This window comes from Trachypithecus francoisi, unplaced genomic scaffold (genome assembly GCF_009764315.1).
Source record: "Trachypithecus francoisi isolate TF-2019V2 unplaced genomic scaffold, Tfra_2.0 Lachesis_group0, whole genome shotgun sequence".
In the NCBI taxonomy this organism is placed as follows: Eukaryota; Metazoa; Chordata; class Mammalia; order Primates; family Cercopithecidae; genus Trachypithecus; species Trachypithecus francoisi.
The window spans coordinates 130,624,364-130,644,093 of record NW_022681453.1 but is presented as its reverse complement, the minus strand read 5'-3'; the positions used below and the strand labels follow the sequence as shown (position 1 = coordinate 130,644,093).

Below are 19,730 nucleotides of genomic sequence, written 5' to 3'. Positions count from 1 at the left end.
AATATCTCCTTTATATAACAAATGATTTGTATTGCCCTCTGCCATCCTAACGTGAAATTTATACATACTGTAACTTGTATCTGCAAGAGTGGGCTCAACAACTACAACAAACAGACTCCAAAGGGTATAGGGCTCCAACTGTAACCACCCAAGGGGTTCACCTTGCCCGCTGCCCAGACAGAGCCAGGGGAATTGCAATAGAGAAAGAGTAATTCACGCAGAGCTGGTTGTGTGGAAGACTGGAGGTTTGTTATTACTCAAATCAGTCTCCCCGAGCATTCAGGAAGCAGTGTTTTTAAGGGTAACTTGGTAGGTGGGGGGAAGCCAGTGAGCCAGGAGTGCTGATTGGCCAGAGATGAAATCACAGGGAGTTGGACCTGTCTTCTTGTGTTTAGTCAGTTCCTGGGTAGGGGCCACAAGATCAGATGAGCCAATTTATTGATCTGGATGGTGCCAGCTGATCCATCAAGTGCAGGGTCTGCAAAATATCTCAAGCACTGATCTTAGGAGCAGTTCAGGGAGGGTTAGAACCTTGTAGCCCCCAGCTGCAGGACTCCTAAACCTTAAGTTCTAATCTTGTGGCTAATGTTAGTCCTACAAAGGCAGTCTAATCCCCAGGCAAGAAGGGAGTCTGCTTTGGGAAAGGGCCGTTACCGTCTTTGTTTAAACTATAAACTAAATTTCTCCCAAAGTTAGTTCAACCTACGCCCAGGAATAAACAAGGACAGCTCGGAGGTTAGAAGCAAGATGGAGTGGATTAAGTTAGATCTCTTTCACTGTTTCAGTCATGATTTTGCGAAGGCTGTTTCAAAACACACATAACAGAAATTAAGTTCTCACTCTTTTACCACTTCTGCATGTATGTTCCTGGTCAGCAGACAACTTTTCTCCATGTGGAAGTTCAGGAATGAAGGCTCCTTTGAGTTTTTGGTTCTTACTGTTGTTATGCATATTGCAGCCTTCTTCTTATGTGTGTCCAGGGAGCAGACAGGCTAACAGAACATGGAAGGAGCATAGTGCTTCTTAAAATTCTCAGCTCAGAGATAGCATACAGCACATTCCATTGACTTGAACTTGTCACAGTCATTTGAACAAACTTAACAGCATGGGAGCTGGGAAATGTAGTGTAGCTGTGTGCCCAGGAAGGGTAAACTTAGGTGAATAGCCGCCCCTACCTATGCTCATATTTTTAAAAATTAAAAAATAAAATATAAGGAACTGCAATGTAAAGGAGAAATCAAAGAAAACTAATTATAGTAAAGTAACATATCTTTCAATAGCATGTATTTCCACATACATGTCTAGCTACATGAGAATAATGAAAGAGGTGCTTGCTCCTCAATTTGGAGTCACCATAAATGTGATGGGTGCAAATGCTGGGGTGTAGTGGAGTGATCGGATACCTGCAGTGACTTTATTAAGATTAAAAGAAAAAAAATTCTTGGCCGGGCGTGGTGACTCATGCCTGTGATCAATCCCAGCACTTTAGGAGGCTGAGGTGGGGGGATCACCTGAGATCAGGAGTTAGAGACCAGCCTGACCAACGTGGAGAAACTCTATCTCTCCTAAAAATACAAAATTAGCTGGGCGTGGTGGCACATGCTTGTAATCCCAGCTACTCGGGAGGCTGAGGCAGGAGAATCGCTTGAACCCGAGAGGCGGAGGTTGTGGTGAGCCGAGATCATGCCATTGCACTCCAGCCTGGGCAACAAGAATGAAACTCCATCTCAAAAAAATTAACATAAAATAAATAAAATAAAAATTCTTTATGAGTATTTGTAAAAACAGAGTTAGAGGCTAGGTTCAGAGCATTTTAAATGGATTTTTCACTTAAATTAAGCCTCTGGAAAGACATTTGGAAGTCACGTAGCATGTGGGGCAATTCTCTGTTTTATTACGGAGAATGGATCATTTAGTATCCCAGGCCCTGAGATTTCCAAAGTGCCTCCCAGGGAATGGTTCTGCCATTTCCCCAGTGAAAACCTTGTGTGGAGGAGAAAGGGAAAATAGATATTGGAAGGCAAAGAGCAGTAGGAAGATGCTATGCACCCTTCCGCATCATTGATCTTTGCCATCTTCCTATAGGATTTCCCGTATTCTCGATTCACCTCTGTATGAAGCCTTCTTGCCAACTCTCACCAGGGCCCTTTCAGCAATCCTCTTATGTTCCCCAAGCACTTAATGTTTTCTGCAATAAAACTAGATGTCTTTCACTTAATGAAAAGGTACAAAATCATAGTAGGAGTAGTAGTTTAGGCTATCATTTTACTTAGTACCAAATAATTCGGGGTTTTTTGTATTCCTTGAATGGGACTTCGGAATGATCACTTTCTTCCTATTGCATTACCGCGTTTCCTCAGAAGGTGGCACTAGATGCAATGTTGTGGGTTGCCCCGTGGTGGTTAAGTCCAGCCTTGATGCTTCTGCCACTTAAGACTAATATTCGGCCGGGCGCGGTGGCTCAAGCCTGTAATCCCAGCACTTTGGGAGGCCGAGACGGGCGGATCACGAGGTCAGGAGATCGAGACCATCCTGGCTAACACGGTGAAACCCCGTCTCTACTAAAAAAATACAAAAAACTAGCCGGGCGAGGTGGCGGGCGCCTGTAGTCCCGCTACTCGGGAGGCTGAGGCGAGAGAATGGCGTAAACCCGGGAGGCGGAGCTTGCAGTGAGCTGAGATCCGGCCACTGCACTCCAGCCTGGGCGACAGAGCGAGACTCCGTCTCAAAAAAAAAAAAAAAAAAGACTAATATTCAACAGTAGGTGGGTGTCCACAGTTAACCTTAGGGCCTCTCTGCTGTTCAGTATTGGTAGTAACCAAGATAGAAGAAAACGTCACCTTTTTTCATTTAGGTGGGGTTAACTTTAATACAGTCAACTATAAAAAGGTAAAATTGACCAGGTGCAGTGGCTCATGCCTGTAATCCCAGCACTTTGGGAGGCCGAGGCAAATGGATCATTTGAGGTCAGGAGTTTGAGACCAGCCTGGCCAACATGGTGAAACCCCGTCTCTACTAAAAATACAAAAGTTAGCCGGGCGTGGTGGCGTGTGCCTGTAATCCTAGCTACTCCGTAGGCTAAGGCACGAGAATCACTTGAACCTGGGAGGTGGAGGTTGCAGTGAGCAGAGATCGCACCACTGCAGTCTAGCCTGGGTGACAGAGCAAGATTCCATCTAATAATAATAATAATAATAAATAAAAGGTAAAATTAAATGGCATAATCACATTCTAGTGAATATTTTAGCGTGTTTCAGTTCCTTGAAATGTTTTAGCCATTCCCTCAGCAAATGTTGATTATGCAATTACTACAGTGTTATAGTGCATCTAAATTTAGCTTTTTAAAGACACAAATTCTCTGAATGCACATTTCTCTGAAACTTCCCATAGTTGTGAAACTGCAAAGAGGAAGAATATTATTAGATGAAAGCTGTTAATATCCTTATCAGTCACTGTAATGAGGTAGTTTAATATACTTGTCTTGATAAACATCTAATCTGTGGATTTCATTTTTGGAAATTTAGAGTAAACATATAGGATTAATAAAGAGGTACCTCTTGGGGACGGATGACTGACCATCCAGACAAATCTCACATGGTTTCATTCCACAGCAATTGGTTTCTGAGCACCTAAGACCCATATTAACAACACCCACAAGAGACTTGTGCAGAAAAACCACAGCACTAACTTATTCTTTACATAATATACTTATGTTTGTTCAATAACACATTCCTTTTCTTGAAACAAATTTACATGGGAAATGAGATTATAAACAGAAGATTCTTATCAGGCTTGCAGTCAGCACCAGAGAGTTGGTTGGATGATCTTACAGTGGTATCATCAGATAGACTGGTAACATGGATTAGACTCTCAGGGTGGGCTGGCCCTCTCTCCTTAGGATAGCATTGGCTGTACACTGCCCACCTTTGCTCCTCTGAGTCCTCCTCTTCTGTAGTTTCTTTGTTGACCGCACATCCTCATTAATCACACAGTGCCCACTAATCACACCCCACACTGATATGTCTTTCTCAGATATGTTAAATACATTCAGTCATTTGTAGTTGGCTTTGCCTTGAGAGCCATGATTCCTCTTCAAGTGGTTTGTCTTCAAGGACATCACTTGGAAGGTGCATGCAGCTTAAGCTCCTATGCCACTGGCTAGGGCAGAGGTTCCCAAACCCTCTCAATTCTCTGCGCCTTAGTATCTCAGTCTTTCTTTCATGGCCCCCCCAGGCCAAAAGCAATAACTAGCATTTCAAACAACTTAATATGTATCTACGTCCTAACAAGTTAGTAGCTGTTTGAAAAAATAATACATGTAAATTAAAATGTTATTTTTTCTCTCAATTTTATTCTTAAATAACTACAACTATCTTAAACCTTGCAATCAAACTAGATATCACCACCTTTATGTCTTGTTCCACATTGATTTTCATACTGTTTTTGCTTTTTATTCCAGCAAGTACCAAACCCCCAGTTTTTTAAAGATGCAATACCATCTACAAGAATATAATGCAATTTGATGTTGAAATTGGGAACTACCGGGGCCGGGCGTGGTGGTTCATGCCTGTAATTCCAGCACTTTGGGAGGCCGAGGCGGGAGGATCACCTAAAGTCGGGAGTTCAACACCAGCCTGGCCAACATGGTGAAACCCTGCCTCTACTAAAAATACGAAAATTAGCTGGGTGTGGTGGTGCATGCCTGTAATCCCAGCTACTCAGGAGGCTGAGGCAGGAGAATCGCCTGAACCTGTGAGTCAGAGGTTGCAGTGAGCCGAGATTGCATCACTGCACTCAAGCCTGGGCGACAGCACGAGACTCTGTCTCAAAAAAAGAAAAAAGAAATTGGGAGCTACTTCAAGCCAGTAGTAGTGCATATGGTGTCCGACAGATGTCAACTATCACTGGGTTTCCCTCAAAAATTTAAAATAGTCACAGCGCTCCTATGAGTTAACTGTGGTTCCCTGGGTACCTGTGACACAGTTTGGGGATTGCGGGGCTAGAACTTAGTCAAATGGCTCCATGTAGCTGCAAGGGGACTGAGAAATAGAATCTATTGAATTTGGTGGTCTCAGCTCTGAATTAAATGTTAATTTTCATATTTTTACTTTCACAGGGTATCTTAAATTGCTATTTATAAATTCTTGAAGGGAAGCTGATTATTGCTTCCTTGTAATAATAATAATTATAATAATGGTCACCATTTTTTGAGCAGTTTTATATAATAAGCACCCTGCTAAGGTGCTTCTCCTTTGTGCTGTCACTTAATGCTCACAATACCTTACCACGTAGGTACAAACATTATTCCTATATAATAAAATGATGGGACATATATATCTATGCATATACATATATATATATATAAAAATATGAAAGAAACACATTAAGTATCTTGCCCAAAATCATATAGCAACAATGTGGCAAAGCAGATTTGAACCAGGCTGTCTGATTTTAGCCTTAACTCTCTTAACCAGCACGCAATATTACTTTTGACATTTACTGACTACAAAAATGAAGAGCAGTATTACATATTTGTGTTGGCATTATTTACTATTCTACCTATGCTGAATAATTAAATCAATATTACCTTTTACACAGTAACTCTCTTCAAAGGATTCAAAATTGAGTTCTTACAATGCCATGGAGCCAGCATGAATGAGAAGAGAGCCTTGCTCAAAATAACTGTGTTAACTTCTCCCAAATTCTAGTCTGAGATAATATAGATAGGAAAAGAGGTGACTGATATTATTTCACCCAACTTTCCTGCAGAGGCGTGACATGACAGCATTTTGCTAACATCTTGACCACCTGTTTTTGTTGCAGGAGGCCGAGGGGAGGATGGCGCCCCCATCATCACGTTCCCAGAGTTTTCGGGGTTCAAACACATCCCAGATGAAGACTTCCTGAATGTCATGACCTACCTGACTAGCATCCCCAGGTGAGCTGAGCACAGTCTCCTGCCGCCTTAGGCACTGGCTTTATTCCACCCTTCCCATGTGGCAGGGCTGGGTTGAGACATAGACTTCCATGAGCACAGTTTACCCTGGTATGCATAATAACCCAGCTGGCTTCTGTCACCCATCAGTCACGAACAACGAATGTGGACAGGGACTGGAAAACAATGACAAACAAGTCTCAGTTTTGACTCTGTTTGCACACCGGAGGGACAGAGTAAACAGTGTCGAGTGGATGGAAAACTGATTGAGCAGCTGTGTTGCCTTTGTTCCTTAGGCTAGTACTTTATTTTTATTTTTTATTTTTGAGATGGAGTCTTGCTCTGTTGCCCAGGCTGGAGTGGGCAACAGATCTTGGCTCACTGCAACCTCCGCCTCCTGGGTTCAAGCAATTTCCAGCTAATTTTTTTTTTTTTTTTTTTTTTTTGGCAGAGAGGGGTTTCACCATGTTGGCCAGGCTGGTCTCGAACTCCTGACCTCAAATGATCCACCTGCCTCGGCCTCCCAAAGTGCTGAGATTACAGGCTTGAGCCACCGTGTCCAGCCGAGGCTATTGCTTTAGCTAAAGGTTATTCTGGCTTCCTGGGTCGTGTGTCTAGGACACAGGACACTTCTTTAAGGAACTCCAACTGTGTCAGGAGTTATTTATTGCTCCTAAATAAGAAAATTAGGGGCAGATTGTTGTGATTGTCATTGTCAGATGGAGAAACTAAGGCACAGAGCAAGGAAACTACAAGGCCAGGGAAAAAAAAACTGTGCTTGTAGCCAAGCCCATGATAGAAATGCTTACTGGCATCTTCTCCTTCCACCCTCTCCAGCCTGGGCCTCAACTCTTTATGCCGCTTAAATCAGTACGCGCCCAGGTCTTCGAGGGGATGGAGTGTGGGCAGAGTCCACATTGGTCACCACCATTTCACAGACAGGGGCAGAGCGGGATCCAAACGCTGTCCTTAGGCAGTGCTGTGTCCACCTCTAGCAGAGAAGACTTGGTTGGGAAAGGCCTTCCCTCCATGGGTTTGCATTGCTGATGAGCCCCCACCCCTCCCTTGACTATGGTGTGGTTTAGAATGTACACAGTGGCCAGGTGTGCGGTATTTTGCTTGCTTGCCATCTGCCTTTTATGATTTAGAGGTAAACAGCAGCTTTGTGACGGAGAGGCCGCCTGGAGTCTGATACCACTTGTGGAGATTAGGAAGTTGATTGCTTTAACCAAACCCACTTGAAAAACATGTTTTTTCTTTTACACCTTTTTCTTTAGTTTTTTCTTTTACCCATCTTATTTCTTCAGAGAAGGTTGTGGATTTATTTTGAATGCATTTCTTCAAAGTTAGTACTTAAATATATTTCACCGATTTCCCCCTTTCCTCCTCCCTGCCACGGTCATATGCCATGTGTTAATGCAGATATAAGGATGTGGGAAATCCTTTGTTGCTGTGAGGGAAACACACCACACCTGTGTCACGGCTTTGCTCGGGTGTTTCTCTGCGGGACACCTCTGCCTCTCTTCTAGGCCTGACTCTTACTCGTTCATCAGCCCTCAACTCTGACCTCATCCCTTTGATGAAACCTTCCCTCACCCCAGTTCTGTTTTCACAGAATCTGTTAAATTTCCACAGAACCCCAGGGTTTACCTTTGCCTATGGAAATTACTTGTCTATGGAAATTATTTCTGCCTCTTCCAGTAGACTGTGAACTTCTTAAGAGTAGTGGCAAATGCTTTGCTTTTCTTCTCTTTCTTTTTCAAAATCTCCAGCCCTAGCCCAGTGCCCAGTGCATGGTTGGTTCTCAAAACTAATGTTGGTAGAGTTTTCAGTTTTGATAATGATTCATTCCAAACAAATGGTATTTGTTGTGGGGTGATGAAGGGGTTAAAATATGCTATTCTGTACTATGCGCCATAAAAAAGAATGAGTCCATGTCCTTTGCAGGGACATGGATGAAGCTAGAAGCCATCATCCTCAGCAAACTAACACAGGAACAGAAAACCAAACACCGTATGTCCTCACTCAGAGGTAGGAGTTGAACAATGAGAACACATGGACACAAGGAGGGGAACATCAGGCACCGGGGCCTGTTGGCGGGTCGGGGGTGAGGGGAGGGAGAACATTAGGACAAATACCTAATGCATGCGGGGCTTAAAACCTAGACGACGGGTTGATAGGTGCTCCAAACCACCACGGCACATGTATACCTATGTAACCTATGTAACAAACCTGCACGTTCTGTACATGTGTCCCAGAACTTAAAGTACAATTTAAAAAATGCCATTCTGGCATATTGACTGTTTAAGTTAAAAGCGCTTGAAAAACAGCAGGTACAAGACAATCACTTTGACTTTTGTGCTGTTTCTTAAGAGAAGAAGATGGAGTTCCTATGTGAAAGACACTCTCTAGGGACTAGAAGAAAAGGTAACTTCGAGAATATTGCACAGACCTTGTTAGAAACTCTTATTTTTTAAGCTTCCTCACATAATTTAGTCGCATTTTCATAGTTTACTATTCTTTATTCAATCCAATATATAAGTGACTGACTCTGACTGATTCTCTGAGTCTTCATTTCTTTATGAGGGCTGTTGTGCCATATAAAACACTTAAGAATAAATTTCTATGCTTTTCTCATGTTAATCTATGTTTTGTTGATTTAACTCTTGGACCCAGCCAGGACCCTAAAACAATAGAGGTGAAGTTTTTCCATTCCTACAGTGAGAAGGGGGACCCTGACAGAGAGGGGAACCCCAGCTGTTATCAACTTGGGGTTTAAGAAGTTGAACTTGAACTCTGTCTTTGGCCCAGTGGCATTTCAGGACAACATACCATCAGTTTAGCAACTTCTTCTTCCGTGGGAGCGGCAGGGAAGAGGGTGAACAGGGAGGTAGACAATAGGAGGAGTGTCCCCTGTCCCCATTCTCCTTATGTTTGTTTTAAGTTCAATGTCTAGTTTTACTTAATCCCCAGGGATACAGTCAAATGCTAAGTTAAATGGAGGATTTTCATCTTGCATTTGCAGCCTTTTCCAAATCATGCCGAAGACAGCTTAGGGAGTGCCCCTGGACTGTGTGGCGAGAAGCAGGCAGGGTTATCACCCCTATCTCACAGATGGAGATGAGGAGATCAAACAGGGGCTACTGTTTTGGATTTCCTTGTTCTGCTGTAGGCTCCTTGTACAATTGCTTGTGACCTAGGGAATATTTTCCTTTCCTAGAATGCTGTTTGTCTTTCGGGAAAGAGTGGCTGTCTGGCCAGTTATTCCCCTTTCTTCTTCTGCTTTTGCTCACACTGCTTGCTGCCCCTCCCCTTGTTCCTTTCCACAAAAAATGGAGACAAAGGGTGAGAAGGCCTGAAAGGGCAACTTGACCTGGACCTATGTCTAATTTCCATTTTGGATTTCAAAGAATGAAACCACCCTTGTTCATTTTATGACTCCTGTTTATCTTAATTTGCATCTTTTTATTTGTTACATAGTTATCTGGTACCAGAGTCCTTCCCAGTTGCAAAATGTTTTATAGACAGGTGGCAGAGGGCTCGTGGATGGAATAAAAAAATAATTGATACACTAGAATAGGAAAATGGCAGGATACTTGGGGTTGGGAAATGTTATTTTTGTGCCTGAAATTAATTAGGCTCTCACGTTGTCAGAGGGTTGGGCAGGTACAGAAAGGCTTCCCACAGTAACTCATTCTTCAGCAGACCTCTATGAGAGCCCACAGCATGTAGGGTGCTGTGTACGATGCTGTAAAGGACTGAAAAACCTCAAGACAATGTCTTGGACCACAGGAAACTCATCACATGACTCTGTTATCAATATATTTTGTGAAATGTGTAAATAAAGTGGTGTAGGAGCTCAGAAGACAGAAACTCACTTCGACAGGAAAAAAAGGGAAAACTTTAGGAGAAAAGGGGGTTTCAATCCAGACCCCTAAGAGAGAGTTCTTGGATCTTATGTGGGAAAGAAGTCAAGGTGAGTCACAAAACGCAGTGAAAGAAGCAAGCTTATTAGAAACTACTCTGTTACAGAGTAGGGCGCCCTCAGAAAGCAAAAGGAGGAACGCATCAACTTTAAGTTTTTCTTATATTGGGCTCTTGTCTATATAAAGATTAAACTAAGCTGTGCCTATGTGCGGATGAGCAGACAGTGTGACAAAACTTATTATTCTATTGATTTAAAGAAAACTATCCTTGACATTTTAGTGTGTGAGAACATCAAAGCATAACTATAATTTTTTGAAAACATTTATTGTTATGGTATTGGGACATCTGGACTTTCTGTTGTTGTAGTATCCTTAGGCTGTTTTCTCAACCGTAAACATCTTATGACCATGGGTCATGGTTGGCAAGGAATGTGCCTTGTTAGTCTCAAGACAGAGCTGAACTTAAAACTGTGTCACCTTTGCTCTCCTCGGTTGCTGCCTCCCTAACAAAATGTCCTTGAAGGGATGGTACAGTTTCTATAGATAGATATAGAAGGGAGCATTCCAGAGAGAGAATAGGATAGTGTTGAAGAGCTTTGAACACAGCCCAAACCTGGATTGAAATCCAGATCCTATTGCTCACTAGCTAGGTGGTCTGGGGCAAATGACCTGGCTTATATTTCTTTCTTTCTTTCTTTTTTTTTTGAGGCGGAGTTTCCCTCTTGTTGCCCAGACTGGAGTGCAGTGGCACGATCTCAGCTCACTGCAACCTCTGCCTCCCAGGTTGAAGTGATTCTCCTACCTCAGCCTCCCAAGTAGCGGGATTATAGACATGTGCCACTACACCCAGCTAATTTTTATGTTTTTAGGAGAGACAGAGTTTTACCATATTGGCCAGGATGGTCTCAATCTCTTGACCTCGTGATCCACCCGCCTCAGCCTCCCAAAGTGCTGGGCATGAGCCACTGTGCCTGGCCAATCTGGCTCCTATTTCTGTCTAACGCAGGGTCTGAAGTTTTCAACAGAGCGTATTTGGGGAGTTACAGAGCATCCAGGTTGACCAGAACAGAGTGAGGCTGCTTTTCAGATGGTATTGAGAAACGAGGGCTGGAAAGAGTTGGAAACAGACTGGGCAAGGCCTTTACCCCCAAGTTACAGAGTTACAGTGAGTGTGCCAAGTTAAGGAGGCACAGTGAGGAGGAAGAGGCCATTTTCCTGCAAGAGGGTTTGAGGAGGAGAGTGAGGAGCAGATTTATCTGGTGGTGGTGTGCAGGATGGATTGGAGGGAGCAGGAAAAGGAGGCAGGGAGACCAGTTAGGGGCTTCTACATTGAGACATGTGCAAAATGAAGTGGGATGATGGCATGAGAACTGGATAGGAAGGGATGGACAAGAAGACAGGCATTGGGGACTGGTGGAGGTTGGGAAGGAGGAAGAGGGAGAAGCTATGGAAGATGCTTGGTTTTAGGAGCCTTACAATTGTATCCTATTACTCTAAGTCTGATTGTGTGGAGTTGGGTGTGTGGAATTCAGGCCTCATTTTGGTTTTGATGGTCTCATCATGATTTATTTTAAAACTTTTTCTTATCAAAGCCATGCTGAGACAATGGTTCTCAACCTCAACTGGATTTTAGGATTGCCTAGGGAGATTTTAATTCACGATGTCCAGACCATAATTCAGATGAATTAAATCAGGATTTCTGGGGGTGAAACCTGGGTTTCAGTGGTGTCTCATCTCACTGGTGATCCCCATTGCAGCCAGGGGTGAGAGTGCTGTACTAGGAGTGGATAGGGAGAAGCTGTGGTGAGACAGAACAGACATTTGAGGGGTGTGAAGAAGAGAACCTGGAATCAGACTTAGCTTTCGGATAAAGTGAGGTGGTAGTGAATGTGCAGAAATTGAAAGTCGGAGGGAGGGCTGTTCCCATGTCCTTTACTTTTGCTATCATGGTTCTGTATTTCTTTCCTTAAAATCAATATATAAAAACATTCAATTTCTTGAGCTTCTGTGACCTGGAATTTCTTTGTGAATTATGTATAGTACTGTACATAAGGAACTGTTGAATTACAAACCTTCCCACATGAATCTTATGGTATTAAAATAAATAAATATTTAAAAATACACAGAAATCATTACCCCATCACCATTCTGTTTCCAAAAACAGCTGAGGGTGAGGTTTAGCCTATCAGGTGCCATCTGCTTTATAAATTGTACTACTAGTGGTTTTCACAGTCCAGCTTATAACAATAGCATAGTAAATCCTAGTGGTCAGTTTCTCAGAATGCAAGATATTATCGTTTAAAACATGTCACCTGTGGCTACAGAGTAGCGCCAAGTGGTCTGAAAAGGCATTCGTAAAATATTCTGAGCCACAGAGATGGAGCTGAACTTGGGTCACCCTCGGTCTCCTAGGCTCCTGCCTCCCTAACAAGATGTCCTTGAAGGAAGGTACAGTTAACTACTTTTCCGTCACAGTTGTTGGTCCTGCAATCAACATTTGTATAACTAAGCATGGATATTTATCACTCTGTTTCTCTACTCAGTTTCCTTATTTTAACTTTCAGTTCTGGGTTCATTATTAGAATGGATTGGAGAAAGTACTTTTATTAGATGGTACAAGAGCAGTATTTCATATCAGTGGTTAATTTTGTGATTGTTTCTATTTCTTTTCTTTTCTTTTTTTTTTTTTGAGACCGAGTCTCACTCTGTCGCCCAGGCTGGAGTGCAGCGGCATGATCTCGGCTCACTGCAACCTCTGCCTCCTGGGTTCAAGCAGTTCTCCTGCTTCAGCCTCCCGAGTAGCTGAGACTACACAGGCAGATGACAGCATGCCCGGCTAATTTTTGTATTTTCAGTAGAGACAGGGTTTCACCATGTTGTCCAGGCTGGGATTGTTTCTATTTCTAAAGGACTTTTCTATAATGAATCTGTTGAGGGACCTATTTAAGTTAGAATAATTTTTCTACCTTCACTTTCCTCACATAGAGTGTGATGAATAGTCTTTGGAGTTAGTTGTGTCCTCTTTTAAGTAAAGTGACCTAAAATGCGGTCTGATATTTGTACTCTAGGAAGGAACAGGAGAAGAACAGTGTTATTATTTGGCCTGTGAATTGTGATGAGACTTACTCCTTTGTATTGAAAGACTCAGTGGGATTATAACAACTTCTCAGCTGTAGAAACCAGCCTCACCAGAGAAGCGAGTGCAATCGGGGCTTCTTAATATTGTGGAGTGTGAAGGGAGAATAAACCTTGGGACCCCCAAATCATTAAGCCAAAGGGAAGTGAAGCTGGGAAGTGCATCAGGCAAACCTGCCTCCCGTTTTATTCCTAAAGAAGATAACTACAAAGATTAAAAGACTATATACCTCCCTCGCAATTTGCCCACAAGGGAGTTCCTTATGGAAAAAAGACAGACAGAACTCAAGAGTTATCGCTCTGCCCATGTGAGACAGATGCCTATCTGATTGCTTCCTCTGCCCTCCTGTTTCATTAAGCCCAACTGAGGCCTAAGTGACTATTCCTCTACCCTCTTCTCACATGTAAATTGTGTACGGTGTATAAGGCTAATCAGAGGCTAGGTGTGGTGGCTCACACCTGTAATCCCAGCACTTTGGGAGGCTGAGGTGGGCCAAACACTTGAGGTAAGGAGTTCAAGACCAGCCTGGCCAACATGGTGAAACCCCATCTCTACTTAAAAAAAAAAAAAAAATACAAAAATTAGCCAGGTGTGGTGGCACGGCGCCTGTAATCCCAGCTACTTGGGAGGCTGATGCAGGAGAATTGCTTGGACCCAGGAGGCGGAGGTTGCAGTGAGCTGAGATCACCCTACTGCACTACAGCCTGGGTGACACAGTGAGACTCCGTCTCAAAAAAAAAAAAAAAAAAAAAAAAAGGCCGGGCATAGTGGCTCACACCTGTAATCCCAGCACTTTGGGAGGCCGAGGCGGGAGGATCACGAGGTCAGGAGATCGAGACCATCCTGGCTAACACGGTGAAACCCCGTCTCTACTGAAAATACAAAAAATTAGCCAGGCATGGTGGCAGGCGCCTGTAGTCCCAGCTACTCGGGAGGCTGAGGCAGGAGAATGGTGTGAACCCGGGAGGTGGAGCTTGCAGTGAGCTGAGATCCGGCCACTGCACTCCAGCCTGGGCGACAGAGCGAGACTCTCTCTCAAACAAAACAAAACAAAACAAAACAAAACAAGGCTTATCAGAGACTCAAAAGAATGCAACCTTTTGTGTCTTGTCTACCTATGAACTGGAAGCCCCCCTCACCCGTCGAGTTGTCCTGCCTTTCCGAAATGACTAATGGACATCTTACGTGTATAGATTGATGTCTCACGTCTCCTTAAAATGTATAAAAGCAAGCTGTGCCTCGAGCACCCTGGGCACATGTTGTCAGGACCTCCTGAGGCTGTGTCATGGGTGCAACTTTACCCTTGGCTAAATAAACTTTCTAACTTGATTGAGACCTGTCTCAGATACTTTTGGGTTCACAGAAGGCAATGGAAAATACTGTTTTTCAAGTGTCTAAACAACATTAATGAGCAAAAGTGCTGCTTTGATGGAGTAGCTGGAGTGAGGTATGGTTTTCACTGGACTGGCTGTGGAACTGTGTCCCAAAGGGTCAGGGAGATGAATTCATTCATCTGACTCATCAGGATAGGAATCCAGAGTGTATAGTCATGTGGGTGACTGTGTTGCCCAAGGAGGGTAGATTTGCTTCAGACCCCTCAGGAAGGGTACCGGAGAGGCTAGATTTTGGGCACTCAACTGAGGCCTGAAATTAGGCACTTCATGGGTTTATTAGGAATAAATGGTGGCACTGGCAAGTAAGTCTTACATGTCACGGAAATTTAAGTAAACTGTACTAAAGGGCAGGAAACAAAGTTTATATGCCAGGTTCTTGTCCTTCTCTATTTAAAAACTAAGGGTCTGATGGTACTTCTTCCCAGTAGAATGACCTCATGTGTGTATAATGGCTTTTCTTTGTTCATTTGCCTGGGTGATTGTTTTAGAATACCTCTATGCTGTCATGCCTTTGTGTCATCTATTCTGTTCTGTTCAGGTAGAAACCCACTTTCCATCTTTCAACATTTCAATTTAGATTGCTTCAGAAATTCAAAACACAACTTTTGCTTGAATTTGTGAGTACTAATGATTGTGAATATCTGGAATTTGGTCTTAGTGGAATTATTGTTGCAGGATTTTTCTTCTTGGTCACTTGGCAAGCTGGAGGCCCCAGGCCGGCGATGCCCCACCTGGGCCTTACTCGGCCACACTACTGAGCCCTAGCTTACCTGTGTTATAGTTTGTATGCGCATCTGCTGGTTCTACAGGGCAGAAAAACAATTAGGAAAGGGTAGGTATATGTAAAATAGGTGAGGGGTGGGGTCCATCACAGGAAAGCTTGACAAATGGGAAGACAAGTTCTCAATCGGGTCCGAGGATTTAACTTGTAGCTTGGCTTTTGGGCTTTAAACAATCTTCAGCTTGGAGGTGGGGTTTCACCAGGGACCTGCCCGTATCTGCCTGGCCATTTGGCTGCCTCCTGCCACTCATTATCAGTTATAAAGATGATAGCCACCTACCATAACAAGCAGCCTCCTCTCCTATTTATTATGTGATATGGGTTGTTATAGTGAAGAGGTGGTCTGAGGAATTGAGATGAAGTTCAAGAAGTTGGTGGGTGAGGGATTAGCTATAAAATTTGTGAATGTTGCCTTTTTAAAATCAAACTTTGGGTGTAGAGTAGGCAACTGTTTGCCACACCCTCCAACATTCATTATGCGATCAAGAAAGTTTTCCAAGACTGTGAGCCAGAGAGGGCTTGACTTTTTACTATTTATTTACTATTGTCAACTAAAGAATGAGGAGGTTCATAAATTTGGAAAGGAGAACTTTATTTCTCACAAAGAGTTCCAGTCTACAGGGTGACCATTCTGATAGGCTGGGAAGCATAGTCTCCTGCCAGAAGCTGGAAATAGACTCTTCAAGAGAGGGGCCAGAGGGAACAGGAATTTATGCTGAGCAGGGTGGCCAAATATACATGTTCAATAAGCTATACGAAGAGTCTGAATATTTATACAAGGAAAAATGTGCACACACACAATTGAGCTGCTTGCCCCTTCATGGGTCCCATGTACAAAAAAATGGCAGCATTAGCATGATCTGAGAGTGGAGTTTTTGGCCCTCTGATGTCAAAAAGGGAAGCAGAAGACACACAAACCCTTACTGCACATTCTCTGTAGACTGACCAGAACCACTCTGTGATCAGTGACCTCTTATCAGGCAAAAAAGGAGAAGTAGTGTTGGGTGGTTGGTTAATATCAGTGGTAGAGTCTTTGGAAAGGGCTGGTTTCTGTGAAAGCCTTAGGGAAGAAAGCCTAATTGTGGTTAGCGAGGCAGGTGGGTAACGAGGCATGTAAGACTCTTCATTCCATCATGGCCTAGAACTCAGTTTTCAAGGTTATTCTGAGATTCCCTTGTTTAAAAGATGGTCCATTCGGTCAATTGGGGGACTTAGAATTTTATTTTCAGCTTACACTATTTATTAAGTGACTTTTTGCTATTTATTATTTACTATTCTATTGTGTCAGGAATATGGGGAAGGATTCTAGTACCATTGCCAGAATTAGCCCACACACTTTTAAAGGAGTCTAGGCATTTGCATAAATACCTTTCTGATTGAATAATCTTTATGAATTCCATGGGTTCATAAAGATTATCATCCTCATGGAGATGATAAACATGGCGTCAAATTTAGTAATGATGTACATTCAGTATTATCAATCAGAATAGTCCAGGTTAGAGGTCAGCAAACTTCTTCCGTAAAGAACCAGAGAGGGAAATATTTTTGGCTTTTGTTTTGTTTTGTTTGGTTTTGTTTGCTCTGTTGCCCAGGCTGGAGTGCAGTGGCACAGTCTCAGCTCACTGTAACCTCCGCCTCCTGGGTTCAAGCAATTCTGCCTCAGCCTCCTGAGTAGCTGGGATTACAGGCACATGGACCAAGCCTGGCTAATTTTTGTATTTTTAGTAGAGACAGGGTTTCACCATGTTGGCCAGGCTGGTCTCGAACTCCTGACCTCAAGTGATTTGCCCCCCCCTTCAGCCTCCCAGAGTGCTGGGATTACAGGCATAAGCCACTGCACTGGGCCTATTTTAGGCTTTTTGAACCATAGTGTCGCTACCTCAACTACTGAACTCTACTGTTGTAGCTCAAAAGCAACCATAGACAATAATGACTATGGCTGTGTTCCAATTAAACTATTTACAAAGACGAGAGTGGGGTGGATTTGGCAGACAGATGGTAGTTTGTTGGCCAGTGGTCTAGATTTGTGGTTCTCATACATTAGGACACAATAGAATCACTTGGAGGACTTTTTAAGACACAAATTGCTGGTCCCAACCTGAGATTTCTGATTCAGTAAGTCTAGGGGTAGGGTCAAATAATTTGCATTTCAAACAAGTTCCCAAGATGCTGATGCTGGTGGTCTGGGGAACACACTTTGTGAACTGCTGGTCTAGTCCAAGCTCATTTACAGAGGTGGACACTAAGACCATGAACAAAGGAGTTGGGTAAACTCACAAGCTGGTAAAGGAAAAACTTAGGGCTTGATTAGGATTTAGATTTTCTGGCCCCTGGCTCAGTGCTGTTCCACCATGTCATGCAGTTTTCAAATGATATAATGGTGGTTAGCTCCATGATACTAACTTGCATGTTTATGTCTGTATTTCTTGATTCATCAACTTTAGACAATATCTTGTGTTTCTTTACTGTGAAAAATGAGTTTTGCATATTATGATGCTTTCTCTCTCCTCATTCCCTCTCATTCTCTAATTTTTGTTAGTTATATTGTTATTTTTAGATCACATACTGGTGATCTAGATTGAAACAACATACTTAACTTCTTTTTGGTGATCCAGCTACCTTAGATAGTATCTGTTGATTTTCTACCATGTGTTTCCATCTTTCTTTATGCTCGTCCTTCATGTTCTTCTACCTATTATATACTGTTGCTAAGGTTTAGAGTGTATTTACATTTATTCTACAAGTAGATTTTTTTTTCTCTGACTATAGGTTGATTTTAAATAATAGAAATCAGTAGGCTGGGCACAGTGGCTCACGCCTGTAATCCCTGCACTTTGGAGGCTGAGGTGGGTGAATCACTTGAGGTCAGGAGCTTGAGACCAGCCTGGCCAACATGGTCAAATTTGTTTTGTTTTGTTTTGTTTGCTCTGTCGCCCAGGCTGGAGTGCAGTAGCACAATCTCGGCTCACTGCAACCTCTGCTTCCTGGGTTCAAGCAAGTCTCTTGCCTCAGCCTCCTCAGGAGGTGGGATTACAGGCACGTGGACCAAGCCTGGCTAATTTTTGTATTTTTAGTAGAGACAGGGTTTCACCATGTTGGCCAGGCTGGTCTTGAACTCCTGACCTCGAGTGATTTGCCTGCCTCGGCCTCCCAAAGTGCTGGGATTACAGGCGTAAGCCACTGCACCGGGCCTATTTTAGGCTGGCCAAATCCCGTCTCTGCTAAAAATACAAAAAAAAGTAGCCAGGTATGGTGGTGGGCACCTGTAATCCCCAGCTACTTGGGAGGCTAAGGCAGGAGAATCACTTGAACCCAGGAGGTAGAGATTGCAGTGAGCCGAGACTGCACCACTGCACTCCAGCTTGGGCAACAAGAAAGAAACTCCATCTCAAAAAGAAAAGAAAAGAAAAGAAAAGAAATCAGTAAAATGCATTTATACGCATTCTGTGATATACATTATGTATACATAATAGATTGGACCTCTCTCAAGTGACAGATGTAATCCTATGTCATTAAACCTGTATCACTGAAAGGAGGAAGCTACAAATGGTAAAGTAAAATGGATTCTCTTTCCTTATACCCCATCAGCTACTCAAAATCATGCCGTAATTTAATTCATTTCAGATTCAGACAATGACTTTTTTATGTGCATTTTCACCTGGCATTTCTAATTGCCCTTCTTTTTTCCCTATTTTACAGAAGTGGCATATATCTTTATTGCATTATTAATATCTTGCAGATTCTTTATTGTAGAGTGTGTAATGCATACACTTACTTCTTGAAGATATTCTTTTGAGGCCCTCTGGTCTGCTCTTATAATTCAGGATTGTTGCTGTCTAGATCTACTGCAAGCTGTCAACCTGGGAGTGTTTTTCATTGTGTCTCTGGGAAAGTGCCCTCTATTTTGGATTTCATTTTCATTGAAACACTTAAAAAATTATTTTATCTTCCAAAAGCATGTATGGTAAATAATTTTTTTTTTGAGATGGAGTCTTGCTCTGTTGCCCAGGCTGGAGTGCAGTGGTGCAATCTCAGCTCACTGCAACCTCTGCCCACCGGGTTCCAGCGATTCTCCTGCCTCAGCCTCTCGCGTAGCTGGGATTACTGGCACACGCCACCATGCCTAGCTAACTTTTGTATTTTAAGTAGGGACAGATTTTCGCCATGTTGGCCAGGCTGGTCTGGAACTTCTGACCTCAGGTGATCTGCCCGCCTCAGCCTCCCAAAGTGCTGGGATTATAGATGTGAGCCACCGCGCCCGGCCGGTAAATAAATCTAAACAGTACCTTGAACATTTGAAAATGACTATATTTGTCCTCGTATTTGATTAGTAGTTTGGCTGGGAATGGAATTTTTTATGTAAAAAACATTGACCCATTGGTTTGTAGCATCCAGTGTTACTGATAACAATGCTAATCATTCGCACAAAAATCAATCTCATTTCTTTATAGGTAAACTGTTTATTTTGTTGTAGGTTTGAAATTTCACTTTTTCCTTCTCTCCTGGGCCTTCAAACCTAAGTAAAGTCTTTCTTAGACTTAGAATTTTTTTCACTATT

The 19,730-nt window shown here is 42.9% G+C and overlaps 1 protein-coding gene across 3 annotated transcripts in view; it reads left to right on the top strand.

Moving 5' to 3' along the window:
• The window catches only part of MCF2L2 (MCF.2 cell line derived transforming sequence-like 2), a 252,757-nt gene that overhangs the window by 45,314 nt on the left and 187,713 nt on the right, over positions 1–19,730 (top strand). For all 3 annotated transcript variants that reach the window (XM_033211822.1, XM_033211821.1, XM_033211820.1), the window contains exon 3: positions 5,824–5,938. In XM_033211822.1, the coding sequence (XP_033067713.1) occupies positions 5,824–5,938 (115 nt within the window). The remainder of the gene's footprint in view (positions 1–5,823; positions 5,939–19,730) is intronic.